Genomic DNA, 25,098 nt, shown 5'->3' on the forward strand with positions numbered 1-25,098 from the left:
GTCTTTCATACTCATTGTCTGGACCTTCTGTTATTTTTATTTCCCTGTACAATAGACATCCTGTGCAAGAACTATTCCCTCAAGTCTAGACTCTTTTTACTTTCAGATTTCCACTTTGTGTTTATATTAATAAAATTGACTGGGAGTTTTAACCAGAGATTTATTGAGCTTTTGTGCTACACCTATTACAGAGCATCACTGCTGCTATCAGTATTAAAAAAGCTTCCAAACCACTTAAACTACCATCAATCTAATGAGCACAGGTGCCAGTGATTGGGACCGGGGTTCGAATCCCGCGCTGTCTGTAAAAAGCTTGTACATTCTCTCCGTGTCTGTGTGGGTTTCGTCAGGGGACGAAACACCCTTCAAAACAATTGGGCAGCACGGAGTGAAATGGCCTGTTACCATACTGTATGTCTAGATTTAAATTTAAACTTAACTGAAACTTTGGGTGACACGATTGGCGTAGCGATTAGCACAACACTTTTGCAGCGCCAGTGATCAGGACTGGGGTTCGAATCCCTCGCTGTCTGTAAGGAGTTTGTACATTCTCCCCATGTCTCTGTGGATTTTCCCCAAGGGCTTCAGTTTCCTCCCACAATTCGAAACGTATGGGGGTTGGTAGGTTAATTGGGTGTAAATTGGACGGTCGGACATGGGCCAAAATGGCCCGTTACCGTGCTGTATGTCTAAATTTAAATTAAAAATTGTAAAATTTATAGATGTTCTTCAGATAGTCGATCCTGGCTGCCAGGCTTCAATCCCATGGCATCCTTGATCCATGATGCTCTTCAGTGCTCTTTTCTGCTTCAGGTTGGCCTTCGAGAGCCACCTTTCCTGGAATTTTGTTACCATTTACTGGCTGAGCCTCACACGAGTAAAATAATGTCCTTACTCCATTCAAAGAAATCCATTCGAACCAGTCTCTCACTCTAACTCCGCCTTCTGCACAGGGTTTTATTCTGCCGTAATTATGTATGCGTAGACTTGCCAAACAAACCTCTTCCCTGAATAATAAACATTAACTTGAAGCTTGAATGGTCCGAAAACATGCTGACACCTGGACAACCTTGGTCTCAATCCTTCCATGGGCATTTCCTGAGATCGTTCCACTCCCCTCTTTATAAAACACACTGATTTTGTCACTTTTCCAGTCCAAAAATGTCAACTCTAATGCTGCCTATGTAACTGAGTATTTCTATCATCTTCTGTTTTCAGTACAGATTTCAAGTACCTGGATTCTTTTGCTTCAGTTAGCAACGTTTTACATGTTTATCGCCTTTGTTAAATCTCCAGTTCGTCACAAATTGTTGTGTTGATGTAATACTGAGCCACACTGATCTTCCTGGGGATTCCCCCCATGGTTGATGGTCCAAGTTTATCAGGCATTTTCTGCTGGTCAGGGAAAAGCAAATAAAGAGGTCTCAGGTGCCAAATATCTGCAATATTCAACGGGCTAGAACTACTCAACAGAACAGGCGGCATCTGAGGAAAGACGAGCAGAGTCAGAATTTCATCAAAACCAGAATGTGTGATCCATCCTGGCCCCAGTTGTCTCACCACAGAAACCTGAAACAAATGAAAAAAGCAAGTAGAAAACTAGGGCAATCAATTTCCCACCCTTCTCCCCAGCTCTTTCCTCGCTCCTTGGGCTTCTCAATGTTCTCCCCCTGAAGAATAGAAGGCAAGAAAAAATATTCTTCATGTATAAGCATTACATTGAGTTTAAAAGGCCTGTGGTTTTGTGCACTTTTGGTCTCCTCATCTGATATTGAAGGGGCACAGTGAAATTTCACCAGAGCAAATCGTGGGATGATGGGGTTGACATATGAAGAAAGACTGGATATTCAAGAGTTATACCCATTGGAATTTGGGAGAGTGAAAGCAAATTCTGACAGGACAGGTTAGTTGGAGGAAGAATGTTCCCACTGTTGGAGAAGTTCTGAACAAGGGGTCACAAGTACAAGGATAAGGGGGAAGGCATTTAGGATTGAGATGAGAGTTTTGAGCTTGCCACAGAAAGTTGCTGAGGTATATTCAAAAGGGAGTTGGGCACTAACTTTAATGCTGACATGATCAAGGCGCATGGTGAAAAATCTGGAAAACTACAGAAATTGTATGATCAACCATGATTGTGTTGAATGCTGGTTTGTTATGAGCCCAGAGGTCCCCAAAACCCAACAGCAATAGATATTCACCAAGACAAATAGTTACTTCAACAAAAGTTGCTTTTAAGTATCTTTAAACATGAAACCAGAATCAAACTTTACCTTATTACTATTGACTTAATTTACCTAACTTAACCCTCTTCAAATTCCAAGCGCATGTGTATGTAATGTGTGTGTAAGTTCAGAAAAGTTCTTTGATTCACAGTCCAATCTCACTTCTCATTCCTCCAAGTTCACTAATTGCAGGGATTTCTTATACTGTGCACAGACTTTAACACGTATAAAGTTCACCAGGCTTTGGTGCTTGAAAGGTAAATGGTTACCATTCAGGAAGATTCTTGTCAGTTTTCAGAGAGATTTGTTGTTCGCTGGACATCTACAACTGATTCCTTTTTAATCAGCAACTTCAGATTCTTGCCGAAGAAACTTGCCTCCTCAGGGTTCTCCAGATTATAACCTCTTTCTTTTACATCACCACAGAGTTCCTTTTTGTTTCTCTTATTTCAAGTGAAACATTAGACAGCCAGTCCTCTCCTCTTGCATGAACCACAAGGGCTTTGACCAGGCTGAACTAAGCACTCACAACCTGTCTTCCAAATGGGGTTTCCACAAGCTTGCCAGCTTGTCCTGTTCCAGTCCCAGCTGCTGCTGCTAACTGTAACACTGTAGAACTGATCTCTCTCTCTCAGAGAGAAAGCCTGTTTTACTCACTCTGCTTGCAAAACCACAGGACCCTCTTAGAACAGCAAGTTCCCCTCCAGACAGTCTGTGGCTCTGACAAGTTCTTTCATCTGTTGCCCTTTTGTAAACAAAAATCCATTAGTGAAGTCTCTTGGGCTTTCTTCAAATATTTTGCAAAGGCTCTGGGGTTGACATGTCTTGCATGAGTAGAGGTCCAGTATTTTAAAGATCTGTTTTAAAGTATTTGTATGTGACCTCTTTAAAAAAAAAACCTGCCCCAATTTAACTCCCAAAAAAATACAATGCAAACACATAATCTGTCACAGGTTCAAAGGGCTGCACCTATTTTCTTTGATTTTATGATTCTCACACTCAGAGGTGATGCAAAGCAAAGCACACAAGACAAGATTGGAAGGAATGCAAATAAGAGTGCCTGAGGGCATGGGCAGAACATTAACTAAATTCTAAATTAAATTTGTAGATATTGGCCTGTCAGTAGCAAAGAAAAATGCATTGCAATCACCCCCCCCCCCCACTCTTGATGGATCACAGAGATGCACAACTGTGTGCCCATGGAGAAATTTAAGAAATAAATACGATATTTTTGCCAAAATATGGCAACCTTATGTCGAGCACTTTGGTGCACAACTATAATAACAGGCCACAGTTCAAAGAAGCAAACAAAATGCATAAAGGCAACATCAGTGAAACCCCTCAAGGAGAAGAAGTCGATTCGAGAGACTGGCGCTGACGTTTTCTGTTTAATTGTTTTAGTTGTTGTTTAATCTTCAACGTTCTGGGGGGAGGGAAGGAAATTGTAAATCAGCTGTCATCGTGTTTGTATCTGAGAACTGAATTATACTAAAAGAAAGTGTCAATACGATAAAAAGAATTTTTTCCAGATGTGATACTATGTTTTTGGAAAAATTTTAAAGATAAAATTTTCAAAATAAAAGGAGTTGGAGGTTTGGTAAGGCTGCGAGGAACTGCAACATAACAGTTTTCCACTGAAACATTCAGATTTCTGGTGTTCAGTTTCTGTTTCACATATAAACATAGAAGATAGGAGCAGGAGTAGGTAATTCGACCCTTCGAGCCTGCTCCGCCATTCAACGAGATCATGGCTGATCTTGAAGTTCAGTACCCTGACCCCACCTTCTCTCCGTAACCTTTAATACCCTTATACTGAAGAAATCCCTCTTAAATATATTTAATGAACCTGCCTCTACTGCCCTCTGTGGCAATGAATTCCACAGATTCACCACCCTGATTAATCGCTTTAATTTGCCAGATTAATCATTGTTCATTCTTTTTATTGCTCAACAGCCCCACCTACTGCACATAATGCCGTCATTTGTTACATGCAGATGCTCTGTGTGATTAACCCCTTGTTTCCCTTGCATTAGTGTTGACAGTTCCAGTAAAACACGTGGGCGGTCTCTGGGAGGGCCCAAGAAATTGTGGATTTCTCTCTATTTTCAATATGTGCAATGCGTGAATTTTAAGCAAATCCAGAAAAAAATATGGTCAGAAATATTTCAGACTAGAGCCCCAGCATTTTCAGAATTTCTTGTCTCAAACACCTTGCTTCAAACTTTGTTTTCCAGTTGCTGAATACTTTCCCATTTCTTTATCATTTCCCTGGTCCACACCATAAAATATTTAAAAATCAAGACAAAGCCATTCACTTTTTACAAGAAGAAGTCGCGGAGCATAAAGAATCATTGAACGAAAACGAGCCCAGGGATTTCATCGATGCCTTCCTCACAGAGCAGAAGAAGGTATGTAATGGGAAGGTTGCAAGTTTATGATAAGGGTCTTTGACTTTTACTCTGTTTCCCTCTGAGCTGATGAACTGATATGTTCAGTATATCCAGCGAATTGTGTTTTTATTTCAGATTTTCTGCAGCTGCAGTATTTCCTGATTTTTATTGCAAGTTCCAAAGTCCAGTGGCATTGAATGTTTGTGGGCAACCTGCTGTTAAGTGTGGGCTGGGATGGTGAAATGATGATCAGTCTTGGGTATTTTGTTTGATCTTGCTTCAACCTATCTCCCTGCCCCACCTCTCCCCGGGCTGAGACACAGAGGCTGGACCTGGCCAGTGATTTGTCATGGTCCCTGCTGAACACATGCTGAGTCACCAGAAGTGACGAGCCATGTGTTAAACACTGATGATACCCGGAGGAAAGCAGTGCAGCAGCTGAACCTATAATGAGCTGGTTGCTCAGGTGTGGGGGAGGCCTTCACTCCCTTTGTAGCAGCCACCCAGACCCAGTCCACTGTGGCAGGAGAGCCTGTAGCAGAGGAAAGTGCCCCATTGATTCAGGTTTGGTGGGAAAACCTCTCCCACTCCAAATCTCTGCTCCAGAACATGTTGTGCTCACTCACAATGTATTTCCCATTTTAATTATTTAGAGAAAGGACGACCCCACAACAAGTTTCCTGGAGTCGGGTATAATCAATACTGTCTTTGACCTGTTTGCAGCAGGTACTGAGACCAGCTCCACCACCCTCTGCTGGGCCTTGCTCTTCATGGTGCTCTATCCAGATGTGCAGTGTAAGTAGCACCAGTTATTTCTGTGTCTGAGTTAGATCATGTGATCAGAGACAAACTCCCTCACTCAACCTGGTTGTTGTCAGTAGAATATCTTCTATTGGAGTCATCCACCACAAGAACAGGCTCGTTGTGTTTAAACTACCCATCAACCATCCACTTAAACGGAGGAGTCACGTGATGGAGTAGTGGCCGGACGGTGAACTCCAGCCCTCTCCAGAAAAGTCGGGAAAAACAAGAGAAAATACAAAGGCACAGAAATACAAGTTAAAGAAAAGTGAATATAAAGGTGGAAAGAAGATGGAGACAAAAGGAGAAAAATCAAAATCAACGGAAAGAAGAGAGGAAGAGAAGACAACGGAGGAAAAAGGTGAAGGCCTTACCTGTCCGAAGAGGCCCGCTGTGGAGAGAAGACCCCACTACCTCAGGTCGGTAGAAAGAGAACTACAACAATGGCTCACAGAGCCGAGTAAAAGTGCGCAACCGCGCATGCGCGACTCCTCGCGCATGCGCGATGCGCATGAAAAAAAACACACCGACGGGAGGGGGGACCAGCTGGGGAGTCGATCTCCACAGCCGGCAACGACAGCTGCAGAACACCTGCAGCAAGAAGAGACCACAGAAGACAATGGAAACAAGAAAGAAGAGGAGGAAAGGGCAGCAAAGAAACAACAGATGGTCAACCTAGAGGAAGAAGAAGAGGAAGAGGAAGAGTACAGGGAAATAGAAGAAGAAAAGAAAGGCAAGGTAAAGGAGGTACTTGCTCTTGTTAGAGGATACATGGAGTCATTTAAAGAATGGCAAACACAGGAATTCAATGATTTAAGAAGAAGAATAAACAACACAGAAAAGAAAATAAATAAAATGGATATGACCTTAACAGAAATGGGGAAAAAAATAGACAAGATGGAAGAACGGGCAATAGCAGCAGAAATGGAGGTAGAAGACTTAAAAAAGAAATTGGAGGAATCTAATAAAAAAACTAAAGAGACACAAGAATTACTAGCCCAAAAAATAGATATAATGGAAAATTATAACAGAAGAAATAACATAAAGATAGTGGGCCTTAAGGAAGATGTAGAAGGCAAGAATATGAGGGAGTTTATAAAAGAATGGATCCCTAAGGCCCTAGGATGTCCAGAACTACAGCAAGAAATGGAAATAGAAAGGGCACATAGAGCATTGGCCCCTAAACCACAACCACAACAAAAACCAAGATCTATTGTAGTAAAATTCCTAAGATATACTACAAGAGAAAAGGTACTGGAGAAGACAATGGAAAAAGTAAGAGAGGGCAACAAACCACTGGAGTATAAAGGGCAAAAAATCTTCATTTATCCAGATATAAGCTTTGAACTCCTAAAGAAGAGAAAAGAGTTCAATGCAGCAAAAGCGATTTTATGGAAGAAAGGATATAAATTTACACTGAAGCATCCTGCGGTATTGAAAATATTTATTCCAGGACAACAAAACAGACTATTCTCGGATCCAGAAGAAGCACGAAAATTTGCAGAACAATTACAAAAATAGACTGAGGGATGAAGACGGGTAATGAGAGCAAAAATTATAACGATTGATATGTATGTGGGTAAAGACAAAAATAGACTGAGGGATGAAGTAAGGAGGGTAAAAATGACCACGATTGATATGTATGCGGGTAAAGAGGTATAAGAGTGAATAGAGACAATGGGCATATGTGAAAGTATCTGTAATTAGAGGAAAACATAGAGAGTATAGACAAGAATTAATAAGGGAAGGTAATGGAATAGAGAGAATAAGGAGGGAACTAAAAGAGTGACCTTTGTGACATATAAAAAACGAAATCTTTTCTGGGGGGGGCTGGGTGGGGGGAAAAGAGCGGTCACTGCAAAATCAGTTGACGCTTGCGAGTGGATTCGCAAATCCAAATGGAGAGGGGAGATGTGGTTGTCCGACAAGGGATAAAGGGCAACTCAGGAGGGGAAGGGGAGATTGGGGATAAAGAAGATAGAAATAGGAGAATAAGGAAAATGTTGGATGTTGTAGGAATGTTGTCTGGTAAAGAGTTGAAAATAAGAAAACAGAAATGGAAAAGGAGGAAAGGTAATGATGGAAAAACGGAAAGAGAAGATAAACAAAATATAAAATGGCTACGCTGAACTATATGACTCTAAATATTAATGGAATACATAACCAAATTAAAAGGAAGAAACTACTAAATTTACTGAAAAAGGAAAAAATAGATATAGCATTTGTCCAAGAAACACATTTAACTGAATTGGAGCACAAGAAATTAAAGAGAGATTGGGTAGGACATGTAACAGCAGCATCGTATAATTCAAAAGCAAGAGGAGTGGCTATATTAATTAGCAAAAATGTGCCATTTAAAATAGAAGAGGAAATAATAGATCCAGCAGGGAGATATGTTATGATAAAATGTCAGATATATTCAGAGCTTTGGAATCTACTTAATATATATTCACCTAACGAAGAAGATCAAAAGTTTATGCAAGATATCTTTTTGAAGGTAGCTAATACGCAAGGGAACATACTAATAGGAGGGGATTTCAATCTGAATTTGGATCCAAATATGGATAAAACGGGGAAAAAAATTAACAGGAAGAACAAAGTAACCAAATTTATAATTAAATCAATGCAAGAAATGAAACTTGTGGACATATGGAGGAAACAAAACCCAAAAGAAAAGGAATACTCATACTACTCGACTAGACATAAAACATACTCAAGGATAGACCTATTCCTGTTATCAGCCCACATACAAGGGAGAGTTAGGAAAACGGAATATAAAGCTAGACTATTATCGGACCACTCACCCCTGTTATTGGCAATAGAGCTAGAAGACATCCCTCCAAGAATGTATAGATGGAGATTAAACCCCATGCTACTTAAAAGACAGGATTTTAGAGAATTTATTGAAAAACAATTAAAAATGTACTTTGAAGTAAATACGGAATCAGTGGAAGATAAGTTTATACTATGGGACGCAATGAAAGCATTCATTAGAGGGCAAATAATAAGTTATGCAACCAAGATGAAGAAGGACTATAATCAGGAAACAGAGCAGTTGGAAAGGGAAATAATAAACATACAAAAAAAATTAGCAATAAAGGAAGATACAACCAAAAGAAGAGAATTGGCGGATAAAAAAATAAAATATGAAACATTACAAACATATAAGGTGGAGAAGAATATAATGAAGACAAAACAGAAATATTATGAACTAGGGGAAAAAACACACAAAATCCTAGCATGGCAGCTTAAGACAGAGCAAACTAAGAAAATGGTATTGGCAACAAGGAAAAAAGACAAACAAATTACATATAATCCAAAAGAAATTAAGGAAAACTTCAGAGAATTCTATGAACAATTATACCGAACCGAAAACGAAGGGAAAGAAGGGAAAATAGATGAATTTTTGACTAAAATTGAACTACCAAAACTACAAATAGAGGAACAAAATAAATTAACAGAACCATTTGGAACAGTAGAAATACAAGAGATAATAAAAAATTTACCAAATAATAAGACACCAGGAGAGGATGGACTCCCAATAGAATTCTACAAAACATTTAAAGACCTAATAATACCGCCCCTCCTGGATGTAATCAACCAGATTGATGAGACACAAAACTTACCAGATTCATGTAAAACAGCAATAATTACAGTGATACTAAAACAAGGGAAAGATCCACTCTCACCAGCATCATATAGACCAATATCTCTGCTAAACACAGATTATAAGATAATAGCTAAACTATTAGCAAACAGATTAGCAGAACAGGTACCGAAAATGGTAAATTTAGACCAAACTGGATTTATCAAAAAAAGACGCACAACAGACAATATTTGTAAATTTATTAACTTAATTCATGCAGTAGAAGGAAATAAAGCACCGGCAGTAGCAGTTGCTTTAGACGCAGAGAAGGCCTTCGACAGAGTAGAATGGAATTACTTGTTCAAAGTATTGCAAAAATTCAGTTTACCGGAGAAGTATATTAATTGGATTAAAGCATTATATAAGGGACCGTTAGCGAAAGTGACAGTAAATGGACATGTATCAAAGCAATTTAACTTAAGCAGGTCAACGCAGCAGGGATGCCCACTATCACCATTATTGTTTGCGCTAGCTATAGAACCACTAGCAGAATCGATAAGAAGAGATAATAATATAAAAGGAATAAAAATAAAAGACAGGGAATATAAAATCAGTCTGTTTGCGGATGATGTGATAGTGTACTTACAGAACCAGAACTATCAATAAAAGAACTATATAAGAAATTGAAGGAATATGGAGAAGTGTCGGGATACAAGATAAACGTAAATAAAAGTGAAGCAATGCCTATGAATAACGCGGATTTCTCAAAATTTAAGGAGGAATCCCCATTCAGATGGCAAACGCAGGCAATAAGATACCTAGGTGTGCAAATAAACAAAAATCTAGGCCAATTATATAAACTCAATTACAATCCACTAATGAAAAAAATTACAGGACGATTTAGAGCATTGGAAAGAGCTAACACTGATAGGAAGGATAAACTGTGTTAAAATGAACATTTTTCCAAGGATACTATACTTATTTCAGGCATTGCCAATACAACTGACAGAAAAATTCTTCAAAGAGTTAAAGAAAATAATAAGGAGATTTTTATGGAGAGGGGGGAAACCGAGGATAGCACTAGACAAATTAACAGAATGGTATAAACAAGGAGGCTTACAATTGCCAAACTTCAAAAATTATTATAGAGCCGCACAATTAAGGTACCTATCAGATTTTTATCAAACAAGGGAAAAACCAGACTGGACGAGACTAGAATTAGATAAAATAGGGGAAAAGATACCTGAACACATATTATATAAATGGGACGAAAAATTGGTACAACATAGAACTTCTCCAGTATTACACCATCTCCTCAATATATGGAAGAAAATTCATGTAGAAAGAAATAAAATAAATTACCAAATACCAAAACTAATATTGACGCAAAATAAGCTACTCCCTTTTACAATAGACAACCTTGCCTTTAGAAAATGGGAAAAAAAAGGGATTAAAAGAATAGAAAATTGTTTTTCAGGAAGTAGATTCTTATCCTTTGAACAAATGAGAGATAAGTACAATATAACGGGAGATACAGCGCTGGCATATTACCAACTGAGATCCTACTTGAAAGATAAATTAGGAAGCAACTTGAGTTTACCAGAGGGAAGTAACCTTGAATATGTGATTACAGATACAATGTTAAAAGATTTATAAAAAATATGTATATTAAACTGCAAGAAAAGGAAAATGAGGAAACAAATGGTAAAACTAAACAAAAATGGGAACAAGATTTAAATATAAAGATAAAAAAGGAAACATGGGAGAAGTTATGCTCTGGAACGATGAGAAATACAATAAATACGAGGCTGCGTATGATACAATATAATTGGTTACACAGACTATACATTACACCGCAAAAGTTAAATAAATGGGACCCAACAGTATCTGATAGATGTTTTCGATGTAAAAAAGAAAGGGGAACAACAATTCATGCAATCTGGACATGTGAGAGAGTAGAAAAATTTTGGGATGATCTCAATCAGATATTAAATAAAATAACAGAAAACAATATACCAAAGAATCCAGAGATCTTTCTCCTAAGTAACATAAAAAATAAAGAATTTGGAATTGACTTGGAGGATGCACAAAAAAGATTTGTTAAGATAGCCCTAGCTGTAGCAAAAAAATGTATTATGTCAACCTGATAATTGGAAGATAATTTGAAAATACAACAATGGTATATAGAAATGAATAAATGTATTCCATTAGAAAAAATAACATATAGTTTAAGAAATAATATTGAAATATTCGAACAAGTATGGGAGCCTTACATTAAATACAATAGCGAAAACCTACCGGGAACAAACATTACCTAAGTTGATGGAAGGAGAAGAAAAGAAAAGAATGGACTCAGTAGAATTTCTGGTGTATTTTTGTTGAATGACAACATTGTCTAACTGAATTAATGCAACCTAGATTGTATAACTAAAATGGATGAGAGTGGGGGGGATGGGGGGGTGGCTTGGGAGGAGGGAGGGGGGAGGGAGAAAAAGTCACTGTAAATGTGTGGAAAAGAAAAAGTGTATATCATGGCTATTGTGATTTATGGTGTGAAAAATAAAAAATTTAAAAAAAAAAAAAAAAAAAAAACCATCCACTTAAACTAACTCTACTGTGTTCTCCCCACATTCTCATCAACTCTGCCCTCCCCGGATATTGCCCCTCACCTACACACTGGGGGCAATTTAAAGAGGCTAATTAAACTCACAATGCACACTTCTTTGTGATGTGGGAAAAACCAAAGCAACTGGAGGAAGGTCATGGGGAGAATGTGCAAACTCCACAGAGAGAGCACTGGGTGTTGGGATTGAACCTGGGTCTCAGTAGATGTGACGTCTCTGTTCTCTGTTCCAATTGAGTAAGTGAGAAACAGAACTGCACGTCTTCGCCATAGATCCTTTCGAGTTTTCTAAGAGTGGTTGGTTGTGCAAGAATATAAACGACGATGCTGAATCATGAATATGAGGTGGCCACCATCTGGAACTTCGACGAGATGGCATCAGCTGGCATGGGATGGTCACGGATTCTGCAATAATGCAGGAAAGTGAATTGTGTTTGAAGTTTAAACAATTTTTCAGTCAGCATTTTTTAGGGAGAGGGCTTTCACCACAGACCATTGCAGGGAACATCTTGAACCTGGACATGATGATGATGTACTCAGTGATTGGACATTCAGAGCAAGAGAGTGGTGGAGAGAGGATCTGTCAGATTATGCAATCCAAGTTATGGATTTATTGCAGAGCTGGATGAAGGTTCCCATCGATGTCAGCACAATTTGCCATCGGTATTGCTTCCCCCGAGAATGGGCGTTGACCCCAGACAATTGCAAAAAGCAATCCCGGACCTTCTTGATATGCAGCTGTTGCAACTGCTGTTGGAACCTTGTACCAATAGTGTTAGTTTGATGAGCTTTCACTCTTTTTTTTCAGCATTTACTCTGAGTTAGAGTTAGCTAGTTGCTTGACAGTGCTGACTGGCCTTCCAGTGTTTTGACCCACGTTCCTCTGCTTGGACCTGCTTTCCAGTATTGACCTGCCTTCCTTTGTTTACCTGCCTTCCACTGCTTGGACCTATGTCCCAGTGCTTTACCTGCCTTCCTCTGCTTGGATCTATGTCCCAGTGCTTTACCTGCCACCTATGCTTGATCCATATTCCAGTGCTTAGATTTGCCTTCATGGGTTGACCTGCCTTCCAATGTTGACTTCCAAGTTGACATACCATCCAGAGCTTTGACTGACAATCTACTGTTGACCTGCCTTCCTGTGATTTGTTGTGCCTTCCAGTATTGACTGACCTGTGTTGAACTATCTTGCAGTCATTTGAGCTGCCTTCCAGTGTTTACTTTCTTTCTAATGTTGACCTGATTTCCAGTGTTTTCCTGCTTTCCAGTGTAGACATACCCACATGGCAGTGCTTTGACTTGCCTTCTGGTGATGAGATTCCTTCCATTGTTGACCTGTTTTCCAGCCTGGCTCATTTAAAATGGCCCCTTAACATACTGAGATCCCAAATGCCCCCTTCTATTTTTGACAGAGAACCTCCTCCAAATGCTCCGCAAGTTGATTGTGGGAGTGCCGCTGTGGCATTTGAATGAGCTGTCAAACTGAGGCCCTGCCTCAGGAGAATAGGAATGATTCCCAAATGCACTGTGGTGACAGTGAGACCTTCTTGTTTGCAAGTTGATATCCTTCATGTCCAAAGCAATTTTCTGATTACAAGGCTCTTTGGAGTCGTGAAAGATGTCCAAGAAATTATCAATCAAAATGCCAGATATAGACTCAATTCTTGTTTTGTTCCTGCAGCCCAAGTCCATGAGGAGATTGACAGAATAATTGGGAAGGAAAGAAACCCAAAATTGGAAGACCGTGAGGAGATGCCATTCACGAATGCTGTTATCCATGAATCCCAACGTTTAGGGAATATCGTGCCAAATTCACTGCCTCACCAAACGTACAAAGATACCACCGTCAAGGGTTACACCATCCCTAAGGTACAGTCTAGAGTTGATCTTGGGTATGCAGCCACCTATACCTGCAGAAGAGGTAGGAGTAGAAGTCAGGCTTGAAACTTGATCTCAACTTCAGCGTGAATCTGTTCTAGGTTAAGCAAAAGAGTCTGCAGATGCAAATGGTTGATGCTGATGCACAAATGTGCTGGAGAAACTCATCAGGTAATGTAGCACCTATAGGAAGTAAAGACATTCTCAGCCTGGGCCCTTCCAGCAGAGTGAGAGTGACCATCAGCCAATGAGCAACCCCCAAAAGGAAATCTCTGAGGAAGGATAGACTGGCCTTGGAGGCAGTGCAGAGGAAGTTCACCAGGCTGAGTCCAGAGATGAGAGGGTTAGTCTATGAGGAGAGATTGAGCTGTTGGGGACTATACTCACTGGAATTCAAAGGATGAGATGGGATCCTGTAGAAACAAAATTATGGGTGGACAAGATAGAGGCAGGAGTGCTGTTTCCACTGATAGGTGAGACCAGAACTCGGTGTCATCGCCTCAAGATTTGGGGGAGTGGATTTAAGCTGGACGAGAGGAGGAACTGCTTTTCCAGGAGTGTAGTGTATCTCTGGTATTCTGTGCCCAGGGAAGGAGCAGAGTTGAAATAGTTGGAGGACTAAGGGTTACGTGGAAAAGGCAGGTAAGGGGAGCTGAGTCCATGGCCAGATCAGCCATGATCTCAGAATGGAGGAGCAGGCTTAATGGGGCAGGTAACCTCTCCAACTTCTTATCTTCTTGTCAGCTTATTACATGTAGCTGTGGGTTCCATGGGTTGTTTGTAGGTGGGGTGATGGTGGGAGCAGTTCTATAATTTTTATGATCGTATGAGCCAAGAACACACAGGCCCAGAGAACTAAGGTGCAGTGCTAGGCCCCAGTGACCTGTGATGAGGCTTTAATGCATTGGATCACAATGGGGGGGAAACAAGAACTATTGTCCGTGACAATATTCACACTCGAAATTGCCCTGGATGGTTGTTACAAATACATTCTCCTTAAATGACTTCTAGGGAACAACCATCATCCCAAACCTTACCTCAGCCTTGTTCGATGAAGGCATTTGGATGACGCCACATGAATTTAATCCAGGACACTTCCTCAACTCGGATGGGAACTTTGTGAAGCCAGAAGCCTTCATCCCCTTCTCCACAGGTAATGTGGGGTCCGTGGTTCACGTGGAAAGAGGCAGCTGTGGTTGTCCACTTCTCATCCCTTCTTGGAGGGAAGAAGTGAGCCAGGAGACATCCTGGTTGGGGTTGCCCGTGAGTTCTCCCTGTCAGTGGGACTGGGAAGCTTATGTTACAGGGAGAGGCTGTAAAGGTTGGGAGTTTTCTCCCTGGAGGATAAGAGGCTGAGGGGGGTGGGGGGGGGGTATTGTAAAGGTTTATATAACTGAGCAGAATGAAGATAAAGTCGATAGACAGTCTAGGAATCAAAAACTAGAGGGTGTAGAAAGGTGAGAGGGTAAAAATTTAAGAGCGACATGAAAGGCTCATGTTTTACAAAGAAGGTGGTAGGTTACGTGGAAAGTAACTCCCATAGGAAGTGATTGCATTGGGTACACGTAATATTCAAAAGACACTTGGGTTCATGGATAGGAAAGGTCTAGAAGGATATGTTCTGTCTGCAGGCAAATGGCCCTTGCTTGGGTGGACAATATATAAATTGAACTGAAGACCTTGTTTCTGTGTTGTGAAATTCTATGACTCCGCAACACAATGAATGGGCTTTTGGTATAATAATCGGGGTTGGGGGGATGGGCAGCGTGGAAATGATTGGAAAAGTAGAGCAGGTGAAGGACAGCTATATATGGATTGTGGATGTTCACGTGACCTCCCTTATTCAGAAGTCGCATCACTGACTGGTCTCCAGCCACCCGTTAGTCCACATCTTACTGTTGGCTCATTTAAATGGCTCAGTGTCATCATTAGCCAGACACTCAGCTCAGAACAGTATAAAACATAATTGCATATCACATTACTTTCTCTCAGCCTCTTGCTTCAATTCCCAGACCTCACTCCATGCCAGGCTGCTACTGTGGTCATCGCTGGAGGATAAGGTGTGCACTGCACCTAAGTTGAGACATAGTACTGCAATAGATCAGTGCTTGGAGAGAGCTGCACCCCTATTGGTACAGGGATTTGAAAATCCCTGTTCTGTGAAGTGTGTACATGTGCAGGAGCATGTAGAAGATAGGTGGCCACTGGTATCAGAGTCCAACCTGGGTCTGATATAAAATAATATTTTTTATTTTTAGACATGCAGGAAATTTTGGCCCATGAGTCCGTGCTGTCCAATTGTACACCCCAGCACATTTTTTGAACAGTAGGAGGAAACCAGACCACCTCCCCCCCCCCCCCCGGGAAAACCCACGCAGACATGTGGAGACTGTATAAACTCCTTACGGACAGCATGGGATCGAACCCCGGTCCTGATAGCTGGCATTGTAAAGGCATTGCACTAACCGCTACACCAACTGTGCTGCCCCATTAAGTAATTAATTATTGTTTGAAATCTTCCCCTGTTTGTCTCATGTGTTCAATAAAGTTACTTTTGATTATAACACTTGTCTCCAGACTTGTGTCTCTGTGAACCCACCGAACCTGATACTTCCCAAACACAACAAGGGCACAGATGTGAGTGGTTAGAATAGTCACTTAGAAAAGATGGGGTCCTGTTGGGTTTTAGAATGAGTGTTGGGAAGTTCAAGGATCCCTCTCCTCATGGTATGGTGTTGTAAGTCTAAGCTGAATTTAAGGCATAAATATCCGCATTCTGTCATTCTCAGTTTTGATGCAAGATCTGAAACATGAACTATTTCTCTCTCCGCAGACGCTTTCTGACCTACTGAGTTTCCAGCATTTTCTGCTTTTATTTTAATTTTCGTTTAAGGCAATCAAGGGAATTTTTCATTCTCCCTTTAACGTTGAGAGATGATGGGAGTAAACATCCCAGTGTTGTGGCGGTGTTCTCACATTGCTGCGTCCAAGCTTGAGGATATCACATGACCTGCTGCAGCACCACAGACGTCCTGCCATTTATACTGAGGATCAGGTTTGGGGAATTCCTCATCAAGCGTGGGAATTGGCAACTTTGCTCCATGTAATTCAAGGCTTCAGTTCCTGCTCGCACAACAGTGGTACAGCACTACGTGGGAGCCCACTGGTGTTCAGTTGGGGACCATCTCTCCCTGTGCCAGGACACTAACCACACTTGTACCTCTCCCTACAGGTCACCGTGTGTGTCTGGGGGAGCAGCTGGCAAAGATGGAGCTCTTCCTCTTCTTCACGACCCTGCTCCAACGCTTTACGTTCATGCTCCCGGAAAATGAGCCCAGGCCAAGCTACAAGGAGGCGAAGTTGGGAATCACCCTCTGTCCGCTCCCTTACCGTCTCTGTGTTAAGGCCAGATAAGATGCATCATAGAACAGCACAGAACAGGACGGGCCCCTCAGCCGATGTGTCTGTGTCGATCATGATTTTTTTGATTATTTTATTTACATTTTCAAATCCACATAAAAACATGAAATTCATCAATTACATAAAAGAAACATAATTTTATCATTCAATGTTGATTTTGAATAAGAAAAGAAAAAGAACAAACCCTAACCCTACCCACCCAGGGGAAAAAAGGAGAGAATTAAAGAGAAAAGAAAAAGAGACAAACAAAGAAAAAAAAGAGAAAGAAAAAGGTTTTATTGGATCCATCAATCTCCTGCCAAGGGACAAATAACCTGACTTACCCAGAATCCCAGGCAGTTCCTGGATGCAGGGGCCGAGGGTAGGGGTGGAGAGGGGTCATCATTGAAATCTACACCCACGTGTTGAAAGCATGGACTCCAGATTCTTAAAAACATTGTATTTTTTCCTAAAGTTATAAGTAAATTTCTCCAGGTAAGTACGCATATATTTCCACTTTCCAACAGGTCATACTAGATGGGAATCAGATTTCCAGGTCATTACTATACACTTCCTGGCCACCGCCAATGCGATCTTCACAAATTCTAACTGGTGTTTCGACAGTCTCATTTCAGGTCTGCTGTATTTCCCAATATAAACAATTCCGGTATCTGTAGATATCAAATCTTAGTGATTTGTTCTAGAAGATTTCCCAAGTTTTCCTAGAAAGGCCTCACCTTGGAACATGACCAGGCTGAATGCTAAAAGGTTCCTGCTTCTCCATTGCATCTAAAACATTGATCTGATGTTTCTGATTTTAATTTGAGTAATTTTTGTGGCGTAAGATATAGTTGATGCAAAAAAAATGGTATTGGCCCAATCTATACCTTGTGTTACATGTCGGACCAGCTTTTTCCATCTTTGTATTCCCAAATCTGCATCCCACCTTTGTCTAGATTTATGTAATTCCTGTTTCGAGGTATCCATTTGAAGTAGGATATGCACTTTTTTGGAATATGATGTCAAATCAAACTAAAATGTTGTGTGCATTTGATCCATATCTTCAAACTCCCTTCATAATCAGAATCAGAATTTATTGTCATGAACAAGTCATGAAATTCGATGTTTTGCGGAAGCGTCACAGTGTAAACATTCATATTATAACCATCTTACAACATTACTATAAATTAAAAATAAAAATAATAGTGCACGAAAAGTCAGGCAGTGCCTTTGGTTCATTGATTATTCAGGAATCTGAATCTGGCAGCGGGGAAGAAGCTGTTCTTGTGCCGCTGAGGGCTCGTCTTTAGGCTCCTGTATCTTTTTCCCGATGGTAGCAGAGTGAAGAGGGCCTGGGTGGTGGGTGTCTTTGAGGATAGACGCTGCTATTTTAAGACACCGTCTCATGTAGATGCCCTCGATGAAGTGAATGTGATGTGGCAGGCCAAGTTAATAACCCTCTGGAGTTTATTCTTGTTCTGAGAGTTGGTATCTCCATACCAGGCAGTGATGCAACCAGCCATAATGCTCTCCACAGTACACCTGTAGAAATTTGAGAGTTTCAGTGACATATCAAATCTCTTCCAATGCCTCACAAAGTATAGCCGCTGGTGAGCCTTCTTTGTGATTACATCAACATGGAGACTCCAGGACAGATCCTCGGAGATGTTGACACCCAGGAATTTGAAATTCTTGACGCTCTCCATGATTGAGCCCTCGATGAGGACTGTGTCATGTTCCCCTGACTTCCTCCTGAAGTTCACAATCATCTCCTTGGTTTTGCTGACATTGAGTGCAAAGTTGATGTCGTTACATCACTCAATGAGCTGATCTCTCTCCCTCCTGTATGCTTCCTCATTGGTGTTTGTGATTCTGCTGTCTATCTAAAAGCTTCTTAAACACCACCATGGTATCTGCTTCCACCATTATTCCTGGTGTCTATTCCAAGCACCTTCCATTCTTTGTTTTAAAGAAAACTGCTCTGCCTCACTTTAAACACTGTGTGTGATGCTTTTACCTTTGGATAAAGGTTCTGTCCGATTTTATAAACTTCATGTTGCTTCCAGCTTCCTGCACACCAAACAATCCAAGTTTATCCAACTTCTCCCCATGACACAAACTCTAATCCTCTTTTGTACCCTTTCCCTTCTTCCTGTAATGGGGTGACCAGAGTATTGTACGGAGTATTCTAAGTGCACCCTAACCAAACTTTCTTAGTCCTGCAACATGACTGCTTTGCTTTTGTTCATGCATGGAATCCTTTTTTTTGTTGCATATTTTATTTATAATTTTCAAAACTTAAAGTTATCAACATTATCAGTGTAGTCAGCATTGACTACAATGGGTGCCACAATAGGCAGGCCGCAGGGGCAGGGGGAGCACGACTGATGGTGGGAGGGTGACTAACAGCTGGTGGGGGGGGGACCCGGAAGACTAGTTTGCGTGATGCATCATTGCGGGGGCAGGATCCCCCTTAAATGGCTGGGTTGGCGATTTACTGGGGCCATCTCCCCTCAGTTTAAAAGGTGCTGGAGGCACCTTTGCCCCACTAATCGCACCTGGGTCACAGGTGCTGCAGCTTAAAAACACCTAATGCCATCTCTAAAGCATTTGTCTGACAGTTCTGATTTAGACCTGTTCATTTGTTGTGGTGTCAGATACAGGTGGTGCAGAAAGTTGTACTGCCCCAGCCTGTACTGCGTATTAATAATTGCAGTCATGCTGACTCAACCTAAGTCGAACCAGCACCGTTCATCAATCATTATTCCTGGTCCGACTCTCACCTCTGTCTTGACTTATGAAGGCCTGGTTTAGGTCCTTCCTCTTGGAGCAAGAAATACATTGCCGAGATAAACTTTTATGTGTTCCCCCTTTGAATCATGGCCTCTATGTCACTGCATGCTAGAAGGGCCATAGCTGGACCTCATTTGTCCTGCATGTGGTGATACAACCATTACACTGGCTGCACTCTCACCAACCGACTGCAGGGGGCAACCACTGTACCTACAGGTAGGCAATCTGGGAGGCTGGCCCCACCGTCAATCACTGGCTCATCTAAGACTCAAGCCTGCCGCTTTGGTATTCAGTCAAGCACGTGGAGCCAGGAAGGTACAGAGACCGTGTGTGTGTACAAGTTTAAGCAGATTAAAGCCTGTTTGTACTGTTTATGCACTTTGTGCCTGAATTCTTCACACAGCAGTGCTCACAATTTAATTGCTTAAAATTTAAAGACTATCGAGAGGCTGGATATCAACTCTCAACACCCAGATGCTCCAACGTACTTTGAGATTTGGAAGCATGCGATCGAGGCGATCATCCACACACAGACATCAACACTAATCAAAAGAAACTCATGGGTGTGCTTTCCAGGCTATTCGAGACTGAACAGAGTTCAAACTAGCGATGACTATCCTGGAGAACATGTATCGGCCCATGGTGCTATGCTCGGTACCTGCTCAACATCAGGGTACAGCAGCTGGATGAGATAGCAGATGCTTACCTGGGGTGCTGTGAGAATCAGCGCGCCCGTTCACGATCGAAGTTGGGGTGACTGCTGGGGAGGTGGAATGACTCATCTGAGATGCAAGCGTGCGAAGACTGCAATTGAGAGCAACCCGTCAGAGGCTGCTGGAGGAGAATAATGCTCCCCTCGAGGATCATGAAGGTGGTCTGGTCCCTGGAGGCTGCAGTATGCCACGTAGAGACCTTCAAAACTTGCCTCTCCCCTCCTCTGGCCTGGCCAATGCCAAGTTACTGAGGGGCCCTAAAGAAAAGAAACAATCACCAACACAGTCTGCCGGGCCCAGAGTGAGTCAGCCAAGCACTCCCAGAAGAACTACCCCACGAGGTGTTCCCATTGCAGTATGAAGGGCCACTTTGCCAAGGTGTGCCTCTCCAAACCTGCCGGAAGTGTTGCAGTCCTCCACAACCAACTAGGAGCTCCCCTCGACCCTCTGGGCACCCCCACGTGCGAGTAGCGGGCAAGCACCATTGCTCCACCCATTACTTCCGCCCACACCAACCATGTCACTTCCAGCCAGACTGCTGAATCACGCTGACGCTATGTGCTAGGCCTTCCAACCTCCACCCACTCTGAACCCGGCATGCCCGCCTCGCCAACCAGATGACATGCTCAGCTCGAGCACATATGAAACCGTGCACTCGTCGCACCCTATGGTCCAAAAGACATCCACCATCCGCTACTTTCCACAGTCAACTGGAAGCAGTGACTTAGACCCATGGGCGGTCCTAGCATCCACCACGCTAATGGAAGACATCCCCCATGGACTCGGGCACTCAATGATGGGCATCGCTGTCAACAGGAAGGTAATAAAATGCCTATTTGATACCGGTAGTACTGAGAGCTTCGTGAACCCAAACATGATCCAGATGCTGGCTCTCAAAGTGTATTCAGTGAACTTTGCCATGGCCTTTGTGGCCCAGGACCACTCCATCATGGCACTAGGAAGCTACTCAATGAACTTGACAGTGGGAATAGAAACATATCAAGGGTTCGGGCTCCTGGCCTGTGACCCGGTTATCCTGGGACTAGACATCCAGTGTCACCTCCATAGCCTCAACCTTACCTTCGCTAGCCCACTTCCCCCACTCAACATCCACAGCAAAAAGTACAGAGACCGCCCCCAGTCTACCTGCAGGCTCTCCACCCTACAGGTGCCCTCTCTATCTCTCTTCAACTACCTGACACCAGACTGTAAACCCATAGCGGCTAAGTGCAGGCGCTACTATGCAATCGACAGGACCTTTATCAAGGCCAAGATGAGATGGCTTCTGGCAGAAGGACCTGGAGAGCCCAGGACCTTGTCATAAAAGGGGGCAGCAAACCAAGGATGGTTATCAACTATAGTCAGACCATCAACCAGTACATCCATCTGGACACCTACCCACTGCTCTGCATCACCAACATAGTCACAAGATAGCTCAGTACAGGGTTTTCTCCACCATTGACCTGAAGTCAACCTACCATCAGCTCCCCATCCATGCCTGGGTAAACATCGACTTGTATGGAAAGAATACCCCGCTCCCCTGTTATGCCTCAGCTGGTTTCTCTCTGCTCTCCCCTATGTATCCACCTCTTTCCTGTTGGCCTGTACTCCTCATCCTGCTCCTTCCTCTCATCTCCTTCACCACCCCCCACCCCCACCCCCACCCCCACCCCCACCCCCACCTTGTTTTTCATCAGGTGTCAGTCTGTTTTTTGCTCTACCTTGACCATGGGCTCAGGCCTGAAATGCTAAGGGGCAGGCTGTTGACACTATCAGCAGGAGACCCAACTCCCTGCTGCCTGACAGCCCCCCACCACATGACCTGACAGACCCCTCCCCGCTGCCTGACAGTCCCCCTCCCTGCTGCCCCTGCCCCGACGTCCCCCACCGGCCGCCCCTGCCCCAAAGTGCCCCGTAGGTCGCCCCTGCCCCAAAGTCCTCCACCGGCCAGCCCTACACAATGTACCGCCAACCTCCCCTCCCTAGCAAGGCATGGTCTGTCAGGCAGCAGGGAGGGGGTCTGTTGGGCAGCGGGGAGGGGGTCTGTCGGGCAGCGGGGAGGGGGTCTGTCGGGCAGCGGGGAGGGGGCCTGTCGGGCAGCGGGGAGGGGGCCTGTCGGGCAGCGGGGAGGGGATCTATCGGGCAGCGGGGAGGGGGCTGATGCACTTTTATGCATTGGCCAGGGCTTCTCACTCTGGTCTCCTGTAATGTGGTAGAATGTCCAGCAGGTGGCAGCCTCTCTGCACATTGAGAGCGGCTGGTGGTTCTTTGGTGCAGTTGACATTTATGGTGGCAGGAGGGGCTAGAAAGGGATTAGTGCTCATTAGGGCCTTTCAAACTGCCATGTAAAATGGGGTTAACCCGGCAATTTGCCCGGTTAGTGACCCAGTTACAAGGCGATTTGAAAGGATCCAATGGATTAACCTGGACAGAACCAACTGGGTCCCTGACCTACCTCAGAGGTGGTCAGGGAACCTGGTAAAACTTACCTGGGCATCCTGCTCCAGTGAAAGGGGAAATGGCCAAACCGGTTACTCTGGAGACATCAGTGCTTGCATGTGTGTGTCACAGGGAAACACCTGGCTGAGTCTGGAAGGCCTTTTGACTTTAGGGCCAATTTGACAGCCTGCCAAACCGTGGCGTTCTCCTTTTCAACCTGCCCATCACCTCCAGGGAATTTAGCTCGTAGTCCTGCTGGATGCGATGCCCCTTGCCAGCAGGTACTGATGTAGCTCATCACTCATAATAGATAAGCCTCAGTCATTATGATACCCAACCAAGGCAAAAATGGTGTCTAGGGCCTCGATGACTGAAGAAGTGGACGTGTCTGGACATGGGATGGTGAACGGGAAGCGGGAGTACTCATCAATGATAGAGAGGAAGAGACTGTCCCTGTTCGTGAAGGGAAAAGGTCCCTTAAAATTGACACTGAGCTGTTTGAAGGGCCTGGATGACTTGATTAGGTGCGCCTTTGCGGGACGGTAGAAGTGCGGCTTGCACTCCATGCAGACCTGGCAAGACCTGGTAATTTCCCTGACATCTTCCATGGAGTAGGGCAGATTGCGCGCCTTGACAAAATAAGCCATACGGTTAACCCCTGGATGGCAGAGCTCATTATGCAGAGAGTGAGGTTGACTGGTGTGTGCAGAGGCACAGCTTCCTCTGGATAAGGCATCTGGAGAGTCATTAAGGGCTCCTGGCCGATAGGCGATGTCATAATTGTAGGTGGAGAGCTCGATCCTCCACCTAGTAATCTGGTCATTTTTGATTTTTCCCCTCTTGACATTATTGAACATCAATGTGACTAAGCGCTGGTCAGTGAGGAACATAAATCTTCTACAAGCCAGGGAGTGTCTCCAATGCCTCATGGCTTCTACAATGGCTTGAGCCTCCTTTATCACCGATGGGTTCCGGAGCTCATGGCCTTGCAACGTCCAAGAAAAAAATGCAACCGGCCTGCCCACCTTGTTGAGGGTAGTGGCCAGGGCTACATCTGAAGCATTACTTTCCTCTTGGAAAGGTACATTCCCGTCCACCATGTGCAGGGCAACTTTTGCAATGTGGCTCTGGAGGTAGTTAAAAGCCGTATGGGCTTCAGCTGAGAGGGGGAAATTAGTGGCTTTTAAGAGAGGGCGAAAAACCTCAAGCATCTTCTCAAAGCCTTTGTGGTCCTGGGAATGGGGAGCGCTAACGGGGGGGGGGGGGGCATCCTATCGGGATTGGAGCCAATGATGCCATTCTCCACCACCTAGCCAGATGTTTAGTCCTGAAAACGCACTTGTCAGAGTTATGTTAGGATCAGGGCTTTCGCCACGTGGAGAAAGCTCTGGAGGTTGGCGTCATGGTCTTCCCCTACATTATCAAGGTAGGGGAAGGTAGCTGTCCATCTCTCTCTGGAAGATTGAAACCCAATTAGTAATACCGAAAGGGACTCTCCGGAATTGATAAAGATGACCATTAGCCTCAAATACCGTATATAGATGGTCCTCAGAACGGATTGGCAGCTGTTGATAGGTAGCTTTCAGGTCGATGGTCAAATAGACTCGATACTGTGCAATATCATTCACCATATCTGAAATTCGAGGGAGGGAGTATGCATCCATGAGTGTGTACCAATTAATAGTTTGGTTATAGTCAATTACTAGCCTGGATTTGTTTTCCCCTTTTACCACCACCACTTGCGCTCTCCATGGGCTAGTGCTAGGTTCGATGATACCTTCATCGAGCAGATGTTGTGTCTCAGACTGTATGAAATCTCGGTCTTCTGCACTATACCTCCTGCTCTTGGTAACAATAGGTTTGCAGTCTGGGGACAGATTCAAGAAGTGAGGTGGGGGTCGATCTTTAGTGTGAAGAGGCTGCATGTGGGTTCTGATTTTAGGGGCCCTCCATTCTGAACCTACAGGGGAGAGGGGACCAGAATACTCCAAGGTCACGCTTTTAAGGTGACACAGGAAGTCCAGACCCAACAACACCAGAGCACACAATTCATCAAGTACATACAAGTGAAATTTATCAAATTCCCCCACTTCAAATGACAGATGAACTATACAATGTTGTTGAACACATGTAGATTGTAAATGAGACACAAGAAATAAGCAGTAATTGGAAGGATACATCTTCAGATCATATTTTTGCACAGTCCATAAGTCTATGAAGCTTTCAGTAGAGCCCGTATCAATCAGGCATTTAG

General features: G+C 43.3%; 1 protein-coding gene and 1 long non-coding RNA gene across 5 annotated transcripts in view; one reads left to right on the forward strand and one right to left on the reverse strand.

The window, feature by feature from the left end:
* The window catches only part of LOC138749673 (cytochrome P450 2D15-like), a 70,890-nt gene extending 52,775 nt beyond the window's left edge, over positions 1 to 18,115 (forward strand). For both annotated transcript variants that reach the window (XM_069911393.1, XM_069911392.1), the window contains exons 5-9: positions 4,457 to 4,630; positions 5,266 to 5,407; positions 13,304 to 13,491; positions 14,512 to 14,653; positions 16,733 to 18,115. In XM_069911393.1, the coding sequence (XP_069767494.1) occupies positions 4,457 to 4,630; positions 5,266 to 5,407; positions 13,304 to 13,491; positions 14,512 to 14,653; positions 16,733 to 16,914 (828 nt within the window). In that variant the 3' untranslated portion in view covers positions 16,915 to 18,115. The remainder of the gene's footprint in view (positions 1 to 4,456; positions 4,631 to 5,265; positions 5,408 to 13,303; positions 13,492 to 14,511; positions 14,654 to 16,732) is intronic.
* Positions 937 to 23,073, reverse strand: LOC138749676 (uncharacterized). Of its 3 annotated transcripts, none has more exons than XR_011348821.1 (3): positions 22,895 to 23,073; positions 20,399 to 20,662; positions 937 to 1,392 (listed from the first exon to the last, which is right to left on the reverse strand). It is a non-coding gene; the product is annotated as an uncharacterized lncRNA (long non-coding RNA). The 3 variants fall into 3 exon arrangements; XR_011348820.1 differs by having other exon boundaries at positions 937 to 1,395; XR_011348819.1 differs by having other exon boundaries at positions 937 to 1,569.
* Positions 23,074 to 25,098: the final 2,025 nt, after the last annotated feature.

Source organism: Narcine bancroftii, chromosome 14 (genome assembly GCF_036971445.1).
Source record: "Narcine bancroftii isolate sNarBan1 chromosome 14, sNarBan1.hap1, whole genome shotgun sequence".
In the NCBI taxonomy this organism is placed as follows: domain Eukaryota; kingdom Metazoa; phylum Chordata; class Chondrichthyes; order Torpediniformes; family Narcinidae; genus Narcine; species Narcine bancroftii.